Source organism: Lepus europaeus, chromosome 10, assembly GCF_033115175.1.
Source record: "Lepus europaeus isolate LE1 chromosome 10, mLepTim1.pri, whole genome shotgun sequence".
Taxonomy (NCBI): Eukaryota; Metazoa; Chordata; class Mammalia; order Lagomorpha; family Leporidae; genus Lepus; species Lepus europaeus.
The window spans coordinates 101,103,314-101,124,911 of NC_084836.1; the positions used below are offsets into that span (position 1 = coordinate 101,103,314).

Below are 21,598 nucleotides of genomic sequence, written 5' to 3' on the forward strand. Positions count from 1 at the left end.
CTCCTGAGATCTGAAGTGTGGTCGCGCCTGGAAGCCAGCGCTCTGACGGACGTGGGTGTCCCAGGCGGCATCTTTGTCCCTGCACCACACACCTGCCCCGAGCCTCAGCCTTCTTATCCACAAAGTGGAAACCAAAACTCCCAACTGTTTGGAACCTACCTGCCTGGTCCTGCCCTGGCACCTACGGGAGTCACTCCGGGAAACCTCCCCACTCCCTCCCGCAGACCTGGGGTTCAGAGACACGAGGTCAGAAGGGACAGTCACAGTGACTTGAACAACATGGGGGCCGGAGCCGGGCCCGCAGGGGTCCTGGCCTCCGTGACCACACCGCAGCAGAGACCACAGCTGAAGAACAGGTGCGGGGGATGGCGGCGGCTGCCCGCCCCGCCTCCCCACGCCTGCCCCTCACCTGCCCTGGTTCCACATCTTGTCATTAGCAGCCAAGAACTGGGGCCTGCCCCAGGCCAGAGGCTCTGATGTGGCTCCAAAGGGAAGGGCCCCGCCCCAAAACCACAGGGCCCCGCCCACCTCCCCTGAGCCTGCCCAGGCCCCCCCGCACTCCCCCTGTGATGGGCCCTGTGAGTTTGGCCAGAAGCCACTGGCCAGCCCTGCCCACGGCCCCGCCTTCATGGAGAACCTGGAGCAGGAGGCCGGGCTCCCCGCCCAGGGCTGCCCCCACCCCCAGCTCAGGGCACTAAAGTGTCTTCCTGGGAAGCCGGACACAGAGTCCAGCGAGATCCCGGCGGCCCCATTCTGGGAGAGGTGAGGACCCGAGGCCACCGTGGGCCTCTCTCCAGTATTTTGTGAGGATCTGCAGTGATGGGATGTGGTCCACAGGTTCTGAGCACCATGCAAGCCTGGGTTCAAATCCCAGCTCTGCCACTTACTGTCACCAGGGGCAACTCCTTTCTCCCTTTGAGCCTCAGTTTCATCATCTGTAAAATGGGCCTGGCGTCAACGATCCCAGGCCATGGTGGTGAGGACTCGGTGAAGGGCTGCCCACCTGGTGCCAAAGTCAGCGTGGGCCCTCCAGGGGCCGCGATTCGGGCTGCGCTGTGTGGGGTGTGGGGAGGGCGGGCTGCGTTCCAGGCTGGGGGCAGCGGCAAAAGCGGGAACGAGGCTTCTAGGAGGCAGAGCAGGAAGACACCAGGTGGTGAGGCCCTCTGAGGACATCTGTGTCCCCAGGTCCCGGACAGGATGCTGCTGCTGCTCTGGGGGTCGCTGCTATGCTGGCGGCTGCTGCCCCACACCCAGGGAGAGGCCCACAGCCTGTTCTTACGGATCAGCAAAGACCAGGTGGAGACAGGTAAGGCTTAAGGGGCAAGCGGCAGAGGGGGGAACCTGGGGGAAAGTCAGGGGGGAGACACAGCACTGCCCCCCATTCAAGGCTTCTCCTCTGGCCGCCCCTTCCAGCCCGAATGTACCTGCCTTGCCCCAGGGCTGAGCCTCCCCTGCTCTGGCACCTGCCGTGGCTCCCCAGTGCCCACCCGCGGGACTTCACAGGGCCTGCTTTGTTCTTGCTCTTCCTCCTGCCTCAGAGACCTTCCTGTCAACAAGGGGAGGCCCTCTCCCCTCAAAAGCCCCTCCTGAGTGCCCCAGGCAGAAGCAACCTCTGTCCCCGGGCTGCCACAGCCTTGGGCGGAGCCTCTGATCCAGTGCTCGGTGCCTCTCGTCCCGTCTGCCCACCTCTCTACTTAACTCTTTTTCAAAAAAGATTTATGTAGGTAGTTATTTGAAAGGCACAGTTACAAACGGAGGAGGAGGAGAGAGAGAGAGAGAGAGTCTTCCATCCTGTGCTTTACTCCCCAAATGCCCACAAGAGCCAGGGCTGAGCCAGGCCAAAGCCAGGAGCCTGGAACTCCATCCGGGTCTCCTACATGGGTGATAGGGGCCCATGCACTTGGGCCATCCTCCGCTGCTTTCCCAGTCACATCAGCAGGGAGCTGGATCAGAAGTGGAGCAGCCAGGACTCAAAATGGCGGCCATCTGGGATGCCGGCACCCAGGCAGCGGCTTCACCTGCTACACCACCATGCCGGCTCCTCCCCCTAACCTGACCGAGCTGCCTGTTGTCCCCCAGTGCCTTCCCTGGTCCCCACACTGCGGCTTCACCGATCTTTGCTTTAGAAACTCACCAGCCTGGTAACCACCTCAGGGCCTTTCGTGTGCTGGTCCCCCCTGCCTACCTCACTCTCTCCCCAGACCTTTCCATAATGAATTCCTCTGCTTCGTTCAGGTCTCAGTCCAAACGCCCCCTCCACAGAGAGGGCCTCCCTGACCACCTGTCTGAAACAGACACTCATCCCCTCACTCCAGCCCCACTCACCGCTTCCATAACTGACCGCGCCGTGGAGAAGGGCAGGCGCCACCGTGTTCCTGTCCCCTGAGCCCTGCCGAGCCCCTAAAGAGGACCTGCTGCTGCCCGGGGCTCCAGTGCCTCCAGGCAGGGACCGGCGGGGCAGGACGGGGGGACCCGCCCCTGAGGAGGCGTCTGTGTCCGCAGAAATCTCCGATCTGCTCTCGGAGAATCAGATCCTGCACCGCCTGGCCAAGATGCCCGTGACGGGGCCCCCGGGCAAAGGGGCCGCCGCCCTGGATCACCTCCCCTTCATCAAACAGCGCTTGTCCCACAGGCACGGTGGCCTGGACCTGTCGCTCGTCGGGGACCTCCTCTCCGGGAGGAGTGGCCCTCTGCCAAGCCAGCTGCTCCAGGCAGGCGGGTGAGTGGCCAGTGGGGCCGCCTCGGGCCTTTCCTCTCCCCTCGGGCAGGGCCAGGCACCCTCGGAGCTGAGCACCTGCAAGTGCAGGGTCCCTCTGCCTGGCCAAGCCACGGACACCTTCCACGTCCAGGCCGGGGATCTCAGCCTGGCACCTCTGCCGCCCTCCACGCTTCAACAATGCCTGGATGTTATATACTTGCATAGCGGCGTTTGCTTTTAATGTATTTATTTAAGAGGCAAAGAGACAGAGACAGAGGGGGAGAGATCTCCTAGCTACTGGTTCACTCCCCCAATGCCCACAACAGCTGGAGCTGGGCCAGGCCAAAGCCAGGAGCCAAGAGCTTCATCCAAATCTCCCATGTGGGTGGCAGGGACCAAGGACCTGGGCCATAATCACTGCCTCCCAGGGTGTGCATCAGCAAGTATCAGGAGTCAGGAGCCAGAGTCAGGAATCAAACTCAAGTACTCTGATGTGGGCTGCAGGCATCTGAGCTGCTTGGCTGAACGTCTACCCCGAAATATTTTTAGTGAATCGTCAACACCTAAAAATCAAGAAGGGGCAGGTGCAGCAGGCTAAGCCACCGCCATGACACCAGGACCCCATGTTGTAGCACCTGTTTGAGTCCTGGCTGCTCCACTTCCTAACCAGCTCCAGCAGAGCATGATAGCCCAAGTAGTTGGGCCCCTGCACCCACATGGGAGACCACATGATGGCCTTCCAAGTAAATTAAATTCAAAAATCGAGAGAAGCAGCATTTAGTGCAACAGTGGAGATGCCCCTGGGAGGCTCACACCCCGTATCAGGTGCCTGGGCGCAACAGTGGAGATGCCCCTGGGAGGCTCACACCCCGTACCAGGTGCCTGGGCACCAGGCCTGACTGCTGCTGATGCAGCTTCCGGCTATCACACACCCTGGAAGGCAGCAGATGATGGCTCAAGTCACCGGGTCCTACTGCCCACATGGGGACCAGGACGAAGTTCCCGGCTCCCACCTCCAGCCTGGCCCAGTGGGCAGCAGCCGTGTCCCCAGCTTGTACAGGATGTGCACAGGAATGGGCACACCTGGCCTCCTCCCGGCTCGGCAGCAGAGGTGTCACCAGCCTGTGTCGCCAGCAGAGGGCTCAGCAGGCGTCCAGTCCCCGGGTGCACCTGCCCGCTTGGCTTTCGCAGGCACCCATCCCTGACTGCAGACAGCTCCGTGGTCTCCGTACACTGGAGCACGGATGCGTCACAGCACAGGCGGCACCTCCTTCTCAGTCTCCCGAGGTCGACACCAAGGCCCACAGAAGGGGAGGGCCTGTCCCAAGGCTGCCCCCCACCTCTCCTGGGGGCTTCCCCTGCACAGCCAATCCAGACACACACGTGGCTCAGTCACAGGGCCCCGCCGAGCCACCCACACCCCCTGCGCCTCTCACAGGTTGGTCGTAGAAGATGCCAGGGGACCCGAGGTCACCCTGAATATCCTGAGTGACAGCCTGCTGCAGGTGACGCTGCGCTGCAAACTGTACCTCTCGCTCCAGGGGTAAGTCTCCACGCGCCTGGGCCCGGGCAGCCGGCACAGCGGCACAGCCGCACAGCCAGCAAGAGCTGTGTTGGACGCACGCCAGCCAGAGGGATAACGTCATCCTTCCCACCTGGCGTGTCCAAAGCTGTTTTGGCTGAAGGGGAAACTGAGGCACACAGTGGGAGAGGGGCCCGTCTGGAATCACACAGGGAGTCAGCCGCAAAGACTCAGGTAACAGCCAGGGGCCGTGCGTCCCGGCTGAGTGAAGGGGCAGCTGGGGGCACCGAAGGCGGGGCAGGGGTAGGGCCTCGAGGGGGTCTGTGCCAAGCTCACCTTGGAGTCCCTGAGCAAGGGGCATCTAGTCCCTGGGCCTTGGTTTCCTCATCTATAAAATGGGTAGAAGCCAAGCTCCGTCCTGATGTGAGAGTTCACCAGCAGAATCCTGAGCGCTGGCTAACCGTGAGGACCCTGGGGCTGCAAGCACGCAGCCCACAGAGGGGCGCGCCGCCCAGTGCGCGCGGAGCTGGAGTTCTCGCTGCCGCTCGGCGTCACATCCGCTGCTCTGTCCTCACAAATATGCCTTTCCCAGTCTAATCAGAGAGCTGCGCACAGGGAAGCAGATCGCTCTCTTTTTTAATTTATTTGTTTATTTGAAAGTCAGGGTTACAGAGAGAAAGGAAGAGACAGAGAGGGAGAGTCCTTCCATCTGCTGGTGCACTCCTCAGATGGCCACAGCGGCCGGGCGCAGGAGATTCCTCCGGGTCTCCCACGTGGGTCCCTGCACCCAAGGACTTGGGCCATCTTCCTCTCCCAGGCGCATTCGCAGGGAGCTGGGTAGGAAGTGAGGCAGCCAGGACTCAAACCGGTACCCAACTGGGAGGCTGACATTGCAGGTGGAGGCTTAGCCCACTGCACCACAGTGCCGGCCCCGAGAAACCTCTCTGATAGGGACAGGACACAGGACAGTACTCTCTGCTGGGCGTTAAACACTCACTACCCTGTACTGACCCTGCGGTGGAAATGCAACTTGACCACTGCCCCGGCTGGCACAGTGGCAAACTGGAGCACGAGCGGCCATCTCAAGGGCACCTGAGCCCCAAGTCCACCACCTGTGGGGACACTGGCCTGCGTTGTTAGATCTTCCAGGTCTCCCTCTTCTTAACCAAGTCTCTCAGTTTCTCATTTGAGCTGCCGGGCAGCTGCCGGCTACCAGCTTGGCCATCTCTGGCCTCAGCCTGGAGCTTGGGGTTGGAGCCAACCCAGACACGCTGCCCACACAGGGTCCTGTGGCTCAAGGTCATTAAGAACATTCGCATCGGAGTACGGCTGGAACAGAGCGAGAACAGGACCGAGGTGGCCTTGGAGGAGTGCCACACACCCCCTGGATACCTGAGCATCGAGGTCCTGGAGCAGTGAGTACCTGTGCCCCCATGTTCCCGTCCCCGTGACTGGCCTGGACACCAGCCCTTCCCACATGGATCCTTCGCTGAATCTCACCAGGGCCAGGGTCCTCTCCAGGGGTACTGACTGCCCTTGCTACCGTCAGCACGTCCCACCTCGCGCTGGACGTCACCACTGAGCACGTTCATCCACGCAGGTGGAAGCCTCAGCTTGGCCACTTCCTAACAACGGAGCCCCGGCCAAGCTAACCTACGTCTGGGAGCCTCAGTGCCTCTCGATTAAAATGAGGTTGCTCACAGGAGGGAGCCAGCGCAAGGCCAGCAGTGGGGCGGGCGGGGTGGGAGCTAATCATGTGAGCCATGCAGCGCAGAGCCTGCCACGGAAGGTGGCACCAGCTGTCATTCTCACGTGCACCCAGCACTAAACCTCCTCCAGGAAGCGTGTGTGACCTCTCCCTGCTCGGAAACCCCAGACTCCACTCAGAAACAGAGGCAGAGAGAATCAGGAAGAAACGCAGAGAGGGAGGGAGGGGCGGGCGTTTGGCCCAGAGGTTCAGGTGCCACTCGGAATGTCCCTACGTCCCACAGCAGGGGGCCTGGTGCAAGGCCTGGCTCTGCTCCCGATCCCAGCTTCCGGCAGATGCACAGCCTGGGAGGCACCAGGTGCCGCTCAAGCGCTTGGGTCCCTGCCGCCCACGCGGGAGACCTGCTCTGATTCCTGGGCTCCTGGCTTTGGCCATCGCAGGCCTTTGGAGACGGAACCAGTGGATGGGATCTCCATCTCAACTGCTAAGTAAATAATTCCTTTAAAGATTTTATTTATTTATTTGAGAGGTAGAGTTACAGACAGTGAGAGGGAGAGACAGAGAGAAAGGTCTTCATCTGCTGGTTCACTTCCCAAATGGTCACAATGGCCGGAGCTGGGCTGATCCGAAGCCAGGATCCAAGAGCTTCTTTGGGTCTCCCACGTGGGTGCAGGGGCACAAGGACTTGGGCCATCTTCTACTGCTTTCCCAGGCCACAGCAGAGAGCTGGATCGGAAGAGGAGCAGCCAGGACTTGAACCGGGGCCCATATGGGATGCCGGCACTGCAGGTGGAGGATTAACCTACTGCACCACAGCGCTGGCCCCAGTAAATACAATTTTTAAAAAGCGAGAGAGAGGAGAAAGTCAGAGAAAGCAGGAGGGCAAGCAGCAGGAAGAGACAGAAATGGACAGGAGGGGCGACGGAGAAGAGGCGGCGCGGAGGCCAGCAGGGAATCGAAGGAAGCGGCCGCTCTGGGCCTGCGCGCTACACCGGCCATGGCTCCCCTGGGCGCCAGACCCCACGGGCTGTCCCCTTCCTCCAGGACGGACTCCCTGGTGGTGAACAAGCTTCTGGAGCTGGTGTCGGGAGTCCTGGACGAGGCACTGCCCTTCCTCCTACAGAAGATCGTGAGTTGCCCGGCCTCCTGGGAGAGAGGGGACCCCGGAGGCAGCCCTGCGACCTCGCCCCAGCCCCGCTGAGGCCCCTCGTGCCTTCCCTGCAGGTGTGTCCCAAGGCCACGAGCCTGCTCAACTTGCTGCTGGCAGACCTCCTCCACAGCACTCTGCGTACGTTGCTGCTGGCCAGGGCGGGGCTGGCCTGCCATCCCCCTGCTGGGAGCCAGGCGCTGTTCTAGGCCCTGGGAATACAGGGGACCAGGACAGACACACCCTGCCCACGGGTAGCCGGCTTCCAGTGCAGTGGCGGGAGGGATGATGTAGCTTGCGACCTCGCTAAGTTGTTTCCCACCCTGAGCCTCAGTTTCCCAGTCTGTAAAACGGGACTAATCGTAGGCCCACAGAGTTGCACTGCTGTGATAATACACATAACCTGGCACAAAGTTGTCGCTCCGTGAACGTTCGCTGCTACAAGAAGCACAAGCCCAGCGCTCAAGGAGCCTCCTGCTAAGCCGAGGGCCCGGTATTTGGTACAGTGGTTAAGTGCTTGGGACTCCTTCGTGTATCAGAGGGCCTGACCCACATCCTGGCCGCTCCACTTCCAATCCTGCATCCTGCTGATGAGCACCCAGGGAGCAGAGGCAATGGCACAAGGACGTGGGTCCCCGCCACCCACGGGGGAGGTCCAGATAGAGCACCTGGCTCCTGGCTTCAGCCTGGCCCTGCCCCAGCTATTGTGGGGATATGGGGAGTGAGCCGGCAGATGGAAGAGCTGTGTGTGTGTGTGTGTGCGCGCGCGCGTGCGGCCTTTAATACCATGACAACATCAAATAAGCTGGGAGGGGGAAGCGCAGGCTGAGCCATCTCGTGTCCCCCCTGCAGCCCCGACCGGCTGGGGCCGGGACGACTTCCAGTATTACGTCACGTCCACGGAGTTCACGGAGGAGGCCATCCTGATGCGCGCCCTGGTGAGCCGGCCCCCGCTGCTGCTGCAGGCGCCCTGTGCGTGCTGGGCCGCTGTCCGCGCTGCTGGGGGAGGGGTTGGCCTTCTCTGGACAGGAGAAAAGCGACAGAGGAAGGAGGCAGCCGAGGAGGGGAAGGGGTGGCTCAGGGGTCCCGGAGGGCGAGAGGCCGGGGCGCTGCAGGGCAGCAAGCCGGGCCAGGCTCTGACCAGAGGGCCTGGGGCAGGCGCAGAGCTGCGAGAAAGCAAGGCTGGCCGTGTCTGCCCGGCTGTGTCCCAGGGAGTGACAGGAGGTGGGTGGGCAGGATGGAGGGGCAGGAAGGTGGCCCTGTCTGCCTCTCACCCTGATCTCAGTGAGTCACGTCCCCCTCTGGGCCTCGAACTCCACAACCAACACGTGCTGCAGGTGCACTGCGCATCGGGCGGCGCTGCCATAAGGCCCCGGTGGGAGGGTGGACACAGCAAGCCGAACTGTGAGGCCCCGGTGGGAGGGTGGACACAGCGAGCCGTGCTGTGAGGCCCCGGTGGGAGGGTGGACACAGTGAGCCAAGCTGTGAGGCCCCGGCGGCAGGGTGGACGCGGCGAGCGGTGCTGAGAGGCCCCGGAGGGAGGGTGGACACGGTGAGCCGAGCTGTGAGGCCCCGGCGGGAGTGTGGACGCGGCGAGCCGTGCTGTGAGGCCCCGGAGGGAGGGTGGACACGGTGAGCCGAGCTGTGAGGCCCCGGCGGGAGTGTGGACGCGGCGAGCCATGCTGTGAGGCCCCGGCGGGAGGGTGGACGCGGCGAGCCGTGCTGTGAGGCCCCGGCGGGAGGGTGGACGCGGCGAGCCGAGCTGTGAGGCCCTGGCGGGAGGGTGGACGTGGCGAGCCATGCAGTGAGGCCCTGGCGGGAGGGTGGACACGGCGAGCGGTGCTGAGAGGCCCTGGCGGGAGGGTGGACACAGTGAGCGGTGCTGTGAGGCCCCGGCGGGAGGGTGGACACAGTGAGCCGTGCTGTGAGGCCCCAGTGGGATGGTGGACACGGCCAGCCACTCCGAGCCAGCGCTGGCTGGGGAGCTGCCCCCGCTGAGCTCCGTCCCCCTTCTTTCTCGGGAGCTCGTGACCCGCTGCAGCCCGGGCCCGAGAGCCCCAAGGCCTGACCGCCCCGTCCCCCAGCCCATGCCAAGGCTAAGCCAGGGCAGCGTGGCAGACCTGGTCTTCTGGGTGGACGTCTACAGTGACATCCTGTCCTGCCTCTACTCCAGCGAGGACACCCACGTGGACCCCCAGGACTCCACTGTGAGTGCTCGAGGAGGGGGGTGGGACAGAACGTCACCACTGTCTCCCAGGGTGCAGGTGGTGAAAGGTCCTTTCTGGGTGGACCCCACCTGGAGAGCTCCTACCCAACCTTCAGAACCCAACACAGAAATACCCTCACCTGGGGAGACTTTCCTGAACACCCACATCTCTTTGTTGTTCCTCTTTTTTTTTTTTTTTTTTTTTTTTTTGGACAGGCAGAGTGGACAGTGAGAGAGAGACAGAGAGAAAGGTCTTCCTTTCCGTTGGTTCACTCCCCAATGGCTGCTGCGGCCAGCGTGCTGCGGCCAGCGCACCGCACTGATCCGAAGCCAGGAGCCAGGTGCTTCTCCTGGTCTCCCATGCGGGTTCAGGGCCCAAGGACTTGGGCCATCCTCCACTACACTCCCAGGCCACAGCAGAGAGCTGGACTGGAAGAGGAGCAACTGGGACAGAATCCGGCGCCCCAACCGGGACTAGAACCTGGTGTGCCAGTGCCGCAGACGGAGGATTAGCCTGTTGAGCTGCCGTGCTGGCCTTCTTATTTTTTTTTAATGTATTTATTTATTTGAAAGGTAGAGTTACACAGAGAGAGGAGAGGGAGAGAGAGAGAGAGACAGAGAGAGAGAGAGGTCTTCCATCCACTGGTTCACTCCCCAATTGGCCACAACAGCCAGAGCTGAACCGATCTGAAGCCAGGAGCCAGGAGCTTCTTCTGGTTCTCCCATGTGGGTGCAGGGGCCCAAGGACCTGGGCCATCTTCCACTGCTTTCATAGGCCACAGCAGAGAGCTGGATCGGAAGTGGAGCAGCCAGGTCTTGAACCGGTTCAGACCAGGGCATTTAATCTGCTGCGCCACAGTGCCTGCCCCTCTCCCTCTCTCTGTCTGTAACTCTACCTCTCAAACAAATAAATAAATATTCTTAAAAAAAAAAAAGAAAAATGTTAACAGAAGAATCTGGGTGGTGAGTAACCACATATGTTCTCTATAAAGTTCTTTCAGTTTTGCTGTATATACAGAAACTCTCACAATAAAATATTGGGAGAAAAATCATGCAAGAATAAAAGGTGAACTTTTCCAGGTAGACCACGAAGAGAAGGCAGCTGACCGACCCTCCCACGCTGTAACAGGCCGGCGTGCGGGCGGCACGGCCAGCTGCCCCTCCGTCTCCTGCCAGCACAGCCCTGCGGGTTCTGACGGCCGACGCGCACTTTGTTCCTTTCCAGGCGGCCAGCCTCCTGCAGCTGCTGTCACCGAGCGAGCTGGAGCCTGGGTCCGAGGTGGGTGTGGGGTGTCGCTGGCCCCTCCTCCAGCACTTGGCCCAGGGAGCCCATAGGCTGCGGGTGATGGGACTGGGCCGGGAGGCCGCCTGGGTGTGTTCCATCGGACCAGAGTTTCCTGCTGTGGGCTCCACACGTCCCCGCACCTGCTTTGCGGGTGTTGTAAAGATCCAGTGAGACGGTGCCGTGAAGGACTGAGCTCCCTGCACAGCCCCAGGGACCAGGGCTGCGTGGCTGTCACTGCTGTGCCCGGCTCACGGAGAACACAGTGGACAGTGACACAGCCCTGCACCGTCACCCCCTCTTACGGGTGAGCAAACTCAAGCACAGCACCCAGCAGGTGAATCCCCTTGCCCAAGCCCACACTGCCCAGGAAGTGGCAGAACCAGGGTTCAAACCTGCTCAACGCCCCCTCTCCAGAGCCTCCAAGAGCACGCCCCTCCCACCGCCCCCCCCCCCCACAGCTGCAGGTAGCAGAGCTGGGACTCTCGTCCCCAATCGCTCCCCTCTTACCTGCCACGTGTGCTCAGGCCAGGAGCAGTACCCCACCTTGAAGCAGCTCAGGGCAGGGAAGCAACCTCCCCAGGGCTGCACAGCAAATGGCTGCAGAGCCAGGGTGAAAACCCAGAGCCCTGACTCCCCGCCCACACCTCGTCCCCTAGGACCTCGTGCAGGCCTCTCATCAGTGGAGAGGGGGCGTGGGGCTGACCATCAGCACCCCTCATCCTCCCAGCATCCACTTCGATGGCCACAAGTTCACGGTCGTGCAGCCGGGCACGCTGGTGCTGCCAGGGCCTAGCAACACCTCTTCAGTCTCGGTTTTCTGGGTGAGTGAGCCACGAAGGGGGCTCCTTAGCTTCCCCGGGGGCCCCTCCAAGGCAGGGTCATGGGGGCACAGGTGTTTCCTCCTCACCTTCAATCAGCCCACGCCCGGACAGCCGTGCCGGCCACTACAACGTTCAAGCACTTGAATGCCGGTTCCGCCCAGGTCACCCCAGTGCTCCCCCAGGGCCCAAGGCGGGCCATGTGTTTGCCCTGCGGCCCCTGGGCTCGAGCCTCACTGGGTACTCGGGTACTCGGAGAGTCCGGGAGGAAGTGCTGAGACAGCAGGGTTCCCAGCCGGCCTCAGTGAGCCTGGCTGTGTGCCTCTACCTCCCATGGGAGACGAACCCCCACCCCAGGTTTCAACTTTACCCTGAGCCCCTTGGGACTCCTCCTGCCCATTCCACAGACTTGGAAACTGGGAGGGTACCTGCCTAGAGGGTCACCCACCATGGTGACTCAGGTGGCATCCAGGGGGTCAGCAGGATACTGGGGGCATAGTTGACTGATCCCATGGCCAAGAATCGGGTCCTGTTTGGCTGGCGGTGACCCACATCTATGACTATGACTGGTGGAGGCCCAGTGGCACCCTCTCAAGGCCAGAGTTCTGCAGCCTCCAGCAAGGGGGACTCTGGGGCCCAGAGATGCTCATCCCAAAAGGCTGGGGCTCACCTTCGCCCAGAACACCCACAGCCAGGCACACCTGTGCAAGGTCTGCTCACCAGGCATGCAGCGGCTGCAGCCCACGGCATCATGAAATGGGGGCAGGGACCAGATGCCAGCCCCCTCAGCCCATGTGCCTTGGGGCGGGGGGTGAGCACCCCCCTGGCTGGAGCAGAAACCCTCTGCCCTGCCGACCTAACTCTGCCTCCTCACAGCAACTCCTTTCCGAGCCTGTGTTTGACTCCCAGGATCAGGAACTAAAGCTCCAGTTCGCTCCAAACAGGTAACGTCCTGGGGTTGGGGATGTTGGGAACAGACAAGACGGCCACTGGACAGAGCGGGCGGTGGTCGGTGTGAGGGAGGGGCGCGGGGCTCTGCACCCCAAGCGGCTGCCCCAGCCTAAAGTGCCATCTCCTTTCCCCGCCAGCATCGCAATCATCCTGGGCACTTTCCCCGCGGGCCTCGGGGGGCAGGTGAGTCCCTGCCTTCAGCCTTGGCCTCTCTGAGGTCCTGACCTGGCCGGGTCGTCCCTGACCTCACTGTGCCCTGAGGCCCCCACAGCCCCCTGGGGCGGGGCGTGGGGTGGGGGAGGAAGCCTCTGGGACTCACACTTGCCCGCTGCATCCATTCCTACACTTAGCAAGTGTTTTCTGAACACCAGGATGGCCACAACGGCCAAAGCAGGAGCCTGGACTCCATCCGGGTCTCCCACAATAGTGGCAGGGGCCCAAGCACTGGGCGTAGGTTATTGGAGCTTTCAGCCCCGATAAGACAAAGGGGCAACCGGCCAAAGAGGAGAGTTTCCCCAAAAACAGGATAGCAGAGAAAAGATGGGGGGGGGCAGGTAAGAAGTCCCCTGGGACAGCAAGCTGGGGCGGGAGAAAGCTCGGCCCCCGGGGACAGACGCTTGCCTTTTTAGTCGTTTGCAAAACCCCATGTCCACAGCAAAGAGGTGTCCCTGACCGTGCAGGACGCCCCTGACGGGTGATGGGTGTTACCAACTGCTATGTGTGCTCTCATCAGCCTCGGGGGCCCAGGACTGGTCTGATGCCCCCTAAGATGCCCCCTAAGGGGGAATAAAACTTAGGCCATTGAAACTTCATCGTAACATCCTCAGGGTCATTCCTAACTAGGATTTGGTTTGCCAGGTGTGAAGTTAACTATGTCTGCCCCAAACGGCCTAGCAAGTCCTAACACTTGGACCATATTCAGCTGTTTCTCCAGTCTCATTAGCAGAGAGCTGGATGGGAAGTGGAGCAGCAGGGACTCAAACCGGCGCCCATATAGGATGCCAGCACTGTAGGCTGTGGCTTAATTCTCTGTGCCACAGCACTGGCCACTAAGCACCTACTTCGTGTCTAGCCTTGTGTCCCTACCTTGGAGGCACTCATGCCCCAGCACAGTGACAGAGGCAATGACACAACCCCTGTCCCATTAGAGAGCCCCTTGGGGGCTTGGTCCCTGCGAGGCGCGGGCCCTGGGGGCCACACTGCACGGGCTTCCTCTTGCCCAGGCTGGCCCTCAGGGTGCCAAGTGGGTGGCGGTGTCTCTTGTTCAAGCTCCCGAGGTTTCCAGGCCTTTCGTCCCCAAAGTGGGTCCAGTTCACAAGTGGTGCCCCCAGGGCTCCTCCTCGCCCCTGTGGGCACCTGCCCAGGGGGACCCCCTTCCTGTGGCCAGAACCTGCCCGCGCAGCCCCGTGACCGTGCTGTCCTCCTTCCGTGTTGCAGAAGACACAGCTGCAGGCCCTGCTCGCCGAGCTCCTGAGCAGGACGTTTCTGCCCCGCCACAACCGTGAGCCACTTTCCTTCTCTGATGTGCCCACGGGTCCTGGGCACAGCTGCAAACGTGGCACGGGGGGCCCCAGACAGCTGCTTCTGCCTGTCCCCCTTCGGGTGGGCTTGGGAGTGCTTGAGCCAGTGGCTGAAATCTGGGTGGGGTGGCCCAGGAGGGGCTGTTCTTGGCCCAGCTAGCGGTGAGGTGGGCTCAGGTGCAAAGCAGGGGCCAGGAAGAGGCTTCAGCCAGGTCTGAAGGTGACGGGAGCCCAGAGGCAGCTCTTTTCCCGCATCCTGGAATGACACATTAGGCCAGCAGGGGGCAGCAGAGGCCCAGACCAGACCCTCAAGGGAAAATCATGGAAACTCAATTTGCTGGAAACCAACCCACCCAGTGGTTAACCCGCTGAAACGCAAACCACAAAATGATCAGCTCTCCAATTCACCAACTTACCAAAAACCTGCATTAGGCATTCTTTACCATGTATCTGATCAGTAAGTATAAATCTGGAATATTCTGCTCTGACCTAGCAGCGGGTATTAATACAATCAAATGTCCACCGCTTCCGCGTCTGCCCACTCGCGGACACATCCTGGGAGCACAGCCATTTTCCTCCACTAAGAAAAACCGAACTCGTCAAGAGCGTCCTAGGAGACCTTCCTCAAGCCGAACCCCCTCACAGTGCCGCCAGGAAGGAGGTCCCCCGAGGAGACGGCCCCCGACAGGGGTGCAGCAGGTGCACAGGAGCCTGTCAGAGGCCGGCTCCCCACTGGGAGCTGCTTGCACCTCAGGGACCCCTGAGCAAGGGGAAGGGGAGGGGGCATGCCAGTCCCTTTCCTGTTCTGGGCAGCTGGCCCAGCCCCGCCCTGTCCTCAGCCCCCGCGTCCTCCGCCCTCCCTTCTTGCAGAGCGGCTCAGAGACCAGGGCCTCCCGCTGCCCAACATCAAGGGCGTCTCCTTCGAGCAGGCCCAGGCGGTCCTCTCCCAGGTAGGTGCCGGGGAAAGGCGCTTCCCGAGACACGCGAGGGTGGGAGCCCGTCCTGCAGGGCGCAGCAGCACTGCTGAGTGCCAAGGCCTCTGCTCCCTGTCTCACCTCCTGCCCACAGGCAGCCTGGGTGCGAACCCCCACTCACAGATGAGGGAGATGAGGCCCCGAGGGGCTACCTGGACCCCTCGGGCAGTCAGGCCACAGGGCTGGCCCAGAGCTGCCACACCTTCCACAGGGGCCCGCAGTTAGCACCATGAAGCTGGTGCCATTTTCCCTCGTAGTTTTTTAAAGATTTGTTTACTTGAAAGCCAGAGTGACAGAGAGAAAGGGAGAAGGAGACATAGATATTCCATCTGCTGGTTCACTCCCCAAATAGCCGGAATGGCCGGGGCTGGGCCAGGCTGTGAAGCAGGAGCCAGGAGCCACATCCGGGTCTCCCACATGCGTGACAGGGGCCACCCTCTGCTGCTGTCCCAGGTGCATTAGCAGGGAGCTGGATGGGAAGTGGAGCAGCTGGCACTCAAACAGGCGCTCCGACATGAGATGCTGGCATCGCAGGCGGCAGCTTAACCTGCTGCACCCCAACTCCAACCCCTGGTCCTCCTGTTTTACAAGTGAGGGAACTCGGGCTCAGAATTCCAACCGGGCTTCACCTGACATCAAAGCCCAGGTCACACAGCCCCCAGCCCCCGGGTGCTCTGCCTCCAGCCCCTGCCGTCTGGGAGGTAAGATGCAGCAGAGAGCAGACAGACCACCCACTGCCACGCTCCCACCCGGAGTCCAGAGGAGGCGGCACGGCACGGAGGGCCCCCGGGCCACCGCTGCCTCTGAGCAGCCTGCAGCACAGCCCTGCCCACTCGGCTGCCTTCCCTCCCACTGTGGGGGACTCCGAGAGGCAGGCTCAGCGGGAAGGGCCCCTTCCTTTCCTTGTCTCCCACCTTAAAGAGCAGAACAGGAAGAGCAGAGGCAGAGAGAACCACTGCGCCTCGATGAACCTGCTGTCCCTGTCTGTGAAATGGGTATAGAGACACTTCCCCCCCTGAGCTGCAACACAGAACTGTTAGGCCCACGGATCTCACCCAGCCCTACTTGACCCCAGAAAGCAAGCTTCAGGACCCTTGGCTTCTGCCCGAGCCGAGATCCAGGACACTCCCAGTCCCTGTGCTCAGGAACCCGCTTTCAAGCATCAGAAGTTGCTGTGAAGGGGGCGGGAAGGGACAGCAGCAGGTGCATCCTGTAACGCCAGCTTCAGGCCAGGGGTGCCTGGCAGAGGGGAGACCCTGACATACGCCAGAGGGGCTGAGGGACCCACTACAGGGGACACTCCAGAAGTGAGGCCGCAGGTCCCGGCCAGGTGGGCCCATCGGCTCAGGGCACCGCCCTGGCAGACACAGTTGAAGAGGCGCAGTGCCAGGGCACAGCCAAGCCTGAAGCAGCCACGGCCCTGGCTCCTAACCAACCTACAAGAGGCAAGGCCCCTCCCTGGCTCGCTTCTGGGCAGGTTACAAATCACACAACTCCGGGGTACACCGATCAGAGGCAGTGTCTGTGAACAGTGCCACCTGCAGTTGGGCAGTGTACAACCTGCACACCCTCACGTGGCTGCCCTGACTGCTCACCCACTCACGCACTGTCACTCACTCAGTCGCTGTATCTCTATAAGAGCCCCGAATCCGGTCTGTGCCTTCACACACAGTCCTGCAGCTCCGCCCCCTCATCCAGCAGGCCCCTGACTCTGCCGTCCCGGACCACACTGAGGACGCGTGGCCTGGAGAGAGCAGGCTCGGTGGGTGCCAGGTTCGGATGGGGGGCGTCTCTGCTTCTACCCACAGGGTTTCCTGCTGCTGACCGTCCCGGAGTAGCCGGTGCTGACAGCCCAGTCCCTGCCCCAGCCCCAGCCGCCACAGACCTGGGGGTCTGAGAAGGGAACGCCCGATTCCACCAATAAAGATGCTTCCTCCCTGAGCAGGAGTCCGGCTCTGAGTCTGCGAAGGGGCCCCGGATGGCGGGGGTGGGGTTGGGGGCTCCGAGAAAGATTTACGTGAGGGTTTTCTCACCCTGCTGGCCCCTGGCAGCGGGCAGCAGAGTGATGTGCACACACCCCAGAGCACTGCCCTCAATGGCGGGGAGGGGGTCCAGGGAAAAACCCCACCCCCCAGACTCCCTAGCCCACGTGGCCAGGCAGGACAGGGCAGCGAGCAGAGCAGGCCCAGCACCAGACGGCCTCACAGGCGGACGTGTGGCCAAGGCCTGGCTGCCGGAGTGCAGAGATGACGACACACGAGGCCCCTCCCACACCTGAGCACCTGTCGCTCCTGGCCCAGCCAGGGCAGACAAGGGGAACTTTGGACTCACCGTGATGAAATGCCCGCCACTAGCAGGGGGAAGCCCATGCCAACCTCTGTCTCAGGCGTGAGCGAGTAGCCCCAGCTGGCCCTTGGAGGGGCCTGGAGGAGCCCTTCTACACCAGGTGACCCAGACCCAGGCAGGACCCTGAGGGCTCTCCCGGGTCTGGTGCAGGTCCCAGTCCTGCGGTAGGCGGGTGGGACCCAGAAAGACCCCCTGTGTGCTCTGCACGAGCCCAAGCAGGTGCAGGAGGAAAGCCCCCGGGAGGGGCCCCTGAGGGCGGGGATGCCCGCACTGGTCTTGCTGTCTGTGAGACACCCCCAAGTGAGGAGGGGGCTGCAAAGGAGACACTGCCCCAGAGGAAGGCACGGTGCTCGCCCCAGCCCAGAATTCCCTGCCCTGGGAGTGGCTGCAGGTGACGTGGGCCAGGCAGGGAGCAGGAAGGGACATGGAGCTGGGGACGCCAACACCAAGTCCCATCACCTTCCATGCTCCATCAGCAGGTTGGACATCAGCACGCGCACTGCTCATCAGGCAGCCCCGCCTCACAGCCCGTCCTGCTCCATCCTGCTCCATGCCACACCTCACCCCATCCTGTCTCCGTGGGTCTCCCACCAGGCCCTGCCCCACGGTGACCCCAGCCACGTCTGAGTGTGTGCCATCCCTTTGTCTTTCAATACCCCTTACTCTTGGCTTCACCTCTACCTACCCTCCCATGTGGGGCGACGAGAACCTGGACTGAGCAGGTGGGGGGGTCTCTCCAATCCCAGTCGGAGCTCTCAATGCCTATAACAGATGGAGACTTCTGGGACCAAGACGGGGGCTGGACAGGTCTTGGCCTCCCCCAGGCACGTGACCTGTCCAGGCACGAGCTGGCCTCTCCCAGCAGCCATGGAAGCCCCTCGTTCTCCTCCCACAGTCCAAGCAGGGACCCCTCACTTCAGAGCTCCCAGACCCGGCCTCTGTGAGACCTTCACACACACAGGGGGTGCCACCCAGGAGGTATGGTCATGGTCACCTGCCAGGGGGAAGCCTACCTCGCTTCTGAGCCTGCACATGGTGGGCCTGATGTCAAAGACCACGCTCCCTCAGGCTCCACCCACGGTGTCTCCCGGGACCCAGCCTCACGCCCAGGACCGTCCCCTCTCCCTCCCCGCCACCGGGGCAGCAGAGCACCAGCCCCTGCTCCCCGCTCCGGGCCTAGCCTTCCCCACTGCGTCACTCCCTGAGACCAAGGAAGGCCACGTCCTCAGGGTAAAGCGCACACAAACCTGGCAGATGGACCGGAAGACAGCAGAGCGCTCCGACTGGAACACGGCGAGGCGCGGGGGCTCTGCCCCAAGTTCCACTCCCAGGAGCCTCTGTGCTCCTTGGAGTAAAGGCCCCGAGCACCGGGGAGGGAGGTCGCCACGCGGGAGCCTCCTGCCGCCAGCAAAGGGAACGGAGGACCTGTGCCTTGACAGCTGCGATAATGCTGAAGAATGAGGGGGATTTTCCTTAGAAAAAAAGAGGCCCTAAGGGAGACCCCGGAAGGCTCTCACTCCTCCCACCCAGGACATCCCCCAAGAAGTGGCCCAGGCAAAAGTGCGGGATGCCTCTGTTCCTCCACACCTGGTCCCACAGCCAGCCCGGGGTCTGACTTTCTACGTACCTCTCACCCCCACCCCCACCCCCACCCCAGAGCTGCCGGCAGCACCACGCTAGGCAAGGCCTCCAGCTTCGCCCCGTTTCCACTCCAGCTTCCAGCCTAGATGCCTGTGACAGCCAGGGTGAGCTTTCACAACACAGACCCAGGGGCCAGCGTGGCGCAGCAGGTAAGCCACCACTTCTAACCCCGGCATCCCACCTCAGAGCGCTGGTTTGAAGCCCAACTTCCCTGCTTCCAATCCAGCTCCCTGCTAACGCACCTGGGAAAGCAGCAGGTGACAGCCCAAGCACCTGGGCCCCTGCACCCATGTGGGAGACCAGTTGGAGTTCCTGGCTCCTGGCTTTGGCCGGGTCCAGCCCTGATGGATGCAGCCATTTGGGAAATGAACCAGTAATTGGGAGGTCTCTGTCTCCACCTCTGCCCCTCAAATAAAGTGAACAAAAAAGAAAGAGATCACTCTGAGGATTCAGGATGTTCCCACAGGAGGCAATGACAAGTGCTGGTTGTGATGGATGTGCCACTGACCACGACCCGATCCTTGCCCACTGCTCACGTGCACATCACACTCCATTGCAAAAGCGTGTTTCCTTGTTGTGTGTCCACTCAAAATAAGAACTGTTTTCAACACTAGCAGCCTTTTCCTTTGTGGCGCCATAGAATGGTATGCTGACTTTACGCTCAGTCTTTACCGCATCTGGGATAAGTGACTCCATGAACGTTACTGCTTTGAGTTCTACACTGAACACTTTGATTCGTCTTACTTGAATGATAGATAGTGAAAAACAAAAAGGTAATTTGATTTTGAGGCTGTGCTTTGTTTTATGTCCTGGCACAGAATGTTTAAAAAAAACTGTATTTTGGGGGCCAGCACTGTGGCGTAGCGGGTAAAGCCACAGCCTGCAATACCGGAATCCCATATGGGTGCTGGTTCAAGTCCCAGCTGCTCCACTTCCGATCCAGCTCCCTGCTAATGCACCCAGTAGAAGATGACCCAAGTCCTTGGGCTCCTGCACCCATGCAGGAGACCCGAGAGAAGCTCCTAGCTCCTGGCTCCAGATTGGCCCAGATCCACCATTGCGGCCATGTGGGGAATGAACCAGTGGATGGAAAACTCTCCCTGCCTCGGCTTCTCCCTCTCTGTAACTCTGCCTTTCAAACGAATAAATAAATCTTAAAAAAAAAAAAAAAAAAAAAGTCAGGACCCAAACCTATTTAGACTACGACCCCATATCTGAATATACATAAAATGAACAAAATGTTGGCTGTGGTTGCTGGGCAAGTTTGGATGATAGGAGTGCAGGTGATTTTTATTTTCTACTTAAAATTTCTTCCAAACTTTCTATGGTGAACGTGGTTGATTTTATCATTAGGAGGAAAAATGTCCTCATCCATTCAAAAAATACACAGTAGGCACGGGCTGAATCCGATACGCCAGACAGAGCCACATGGCTTCTGCCCTCAGAGAGCGCGTGAGGAAGGTGACCCGAAACTACTGAGCCAACTGAAGGACACGGGGCTACAACGCCTGCTGAGGACCTGCAGGGTCCGGGAGAGAGTAGGGCAGGGCAGCCTGGCTCGGGTCGGAGGTCTGCGAGGGCGCTCAGCAGAGAAGCTGCAGGAAGTGCGAGCCGGGCAGTGAGAGCAGCATGCGTAGAGGCCCCGAGGCGGGAACAGCTGGGCGGGCCAGGGACACTGGGGGAAAGCCTGAGAGGGTGGCGGTCTGCGGGCAGTGGGGAGCCGTGGTGTGGCCTGAATGGCATCACACGTTTTTAGGAGAAAAGAGATTGAGCCGTGGCGACAGAGCCACAGACCCGCAGAGCTCCGGGAGGAAAGCCAGCCTGTTTACTGCAACACGGCAGGGGGACCTGCCCCGGGCGGGCCACACTGACCACCCCGGGGAAGCCCAGGTGTCTGCCCCATGGCCTTCTGGACGGGAGAGAGGAGGGGTGAGGAAGGGAGGCCCTGCCACGTGCCGGCTGTCCCTCTACACACGAACGAGAAGCAGGAAGGGAGCGGCCAGTCTAGGTGACAGACAGACGGAGCCCAGAGAAGCAATCAGAGCTCCACACTGAGCACACACTGTGTGGACACAGTGGGTACAAGACAAGCAGGACGTGTCCCAGGCTTCCAGCAGCTCATGGACGAGGGGACAGGACGACACGTGGCAAGTCCTGGGCCATGGCCCCGTCGCTTCTGCAGGGGAAGCACTTAGCCGCCCTCCTCACCTTACACACGAGCTGCAGCAGCGGAGGTGTGGCCGCGGTGGCCACAGGCCTCTGACTCAAGCCCCGCTGCGATCACCATGGCACGTCCCCTCCATCCTTGGCATCAATAATCCTCTCCATGTGAGCACCCAGCTGTGTCCACAGGCGAACGGCACCCTGGTGAGACCTGCTGTATGACACAGAAGAGGGTGCCGACGGGAAGCTCGGCACACACGGTGGGTGGGAACGAGGCCATGGGCTCACAGGAAGCAGCGGAAGCCAAGCGCCCGACTGCTGGCACAGCGGTGGCGACAGCGACAGCAGGAGTCATCTGCAGAACCCGCACGTACATCAGGCATGGTGTGAATCGCCTTGCGTCACTCTCAAGTGGCAAGTCCCAAAGGGACAAACCCATCTCTACTGCATGGATGAGAAAACTAAGGCACAGAAGAGGTGGACAGTGTGCCAGGGCAACTCCGCCAGCAGGCAGCTGGACAGGCTGCACACCCAAGTCTGCTGGCACCAAACCTGAGAACACAAACTCTGCCTCCTCCTAACCCACTGGGCCCTTAAAAAAATTTTTATTTGAAAGTCA

At 61.3% G+C, this 21,598-nt stretch overlaps 1 protein-coding gene across 1 annotated transcript; it reads left to right on the forward strand.

Annotated features, from left to right (window-relative positions):
• Positions 1 to 279: 279 nt before the first annotated feature.
• LOC133768176 (uncharacterized) lies at positions 280 to 14,956 on the forward strand. The gene is made up of 18 exons (XM_062202549.1): positions 280 to 356; positions 517 to 762; positions 927 to 1,062; positions 1,186 to 1,306; positions 2,503 to 2,719; positions 4,137 to 4,241; positions 5,504 to 5,635; positions 6,973 to 7,057; positions 7,153 to 7,216; positions 7,928 to 8,013; positions 9,100 to 9,282; positions 10,507 to 10,560; positions 11,235 to 11,387; positions 12,261 to 12,328; positions 12,473 to 12,518; positions 13,773 to 13,836; positions 14,726 to 14,805; positions 14,924 to 14,956. Exons 1-18 carry the CDS (start codon positions 280 to 282, stop codon positions 14,954 to 14,956), a joined length of 1,950 nt encoding a protein of 649 aa, XP_062058533.1.
• The last annotated feature ends 6,642 nt before the right edge of the window (positions 14,957 to 21,598 follow it).

Excerpts from the sequence above, each read along its gene's own strand:
- LOC133768176 (XM_062202549.1), top strand. The coding sequence starts at position 280 with ATGGGGGCCGGAGCCGGGCCCGCAGGGGTCCTGGCCTCCGTGACCACA. Across the intron at positions 4,242-5,503 it reads CTGTACCTCTCGCTCCAGGG|GGTCCTGTGGCTCAAGGTCA; the intron begins GTAAGTCTCCAC and ends CTGCCCACACAG. Across the intron at positions 12,519-13,772 it reads CCGCGGGCCTCGGGGGGCAG|AAGACACAGCTGCAGGCCCT; the intron begins GTGAGTCCCTGC and ends TCCGTGTTGCAG.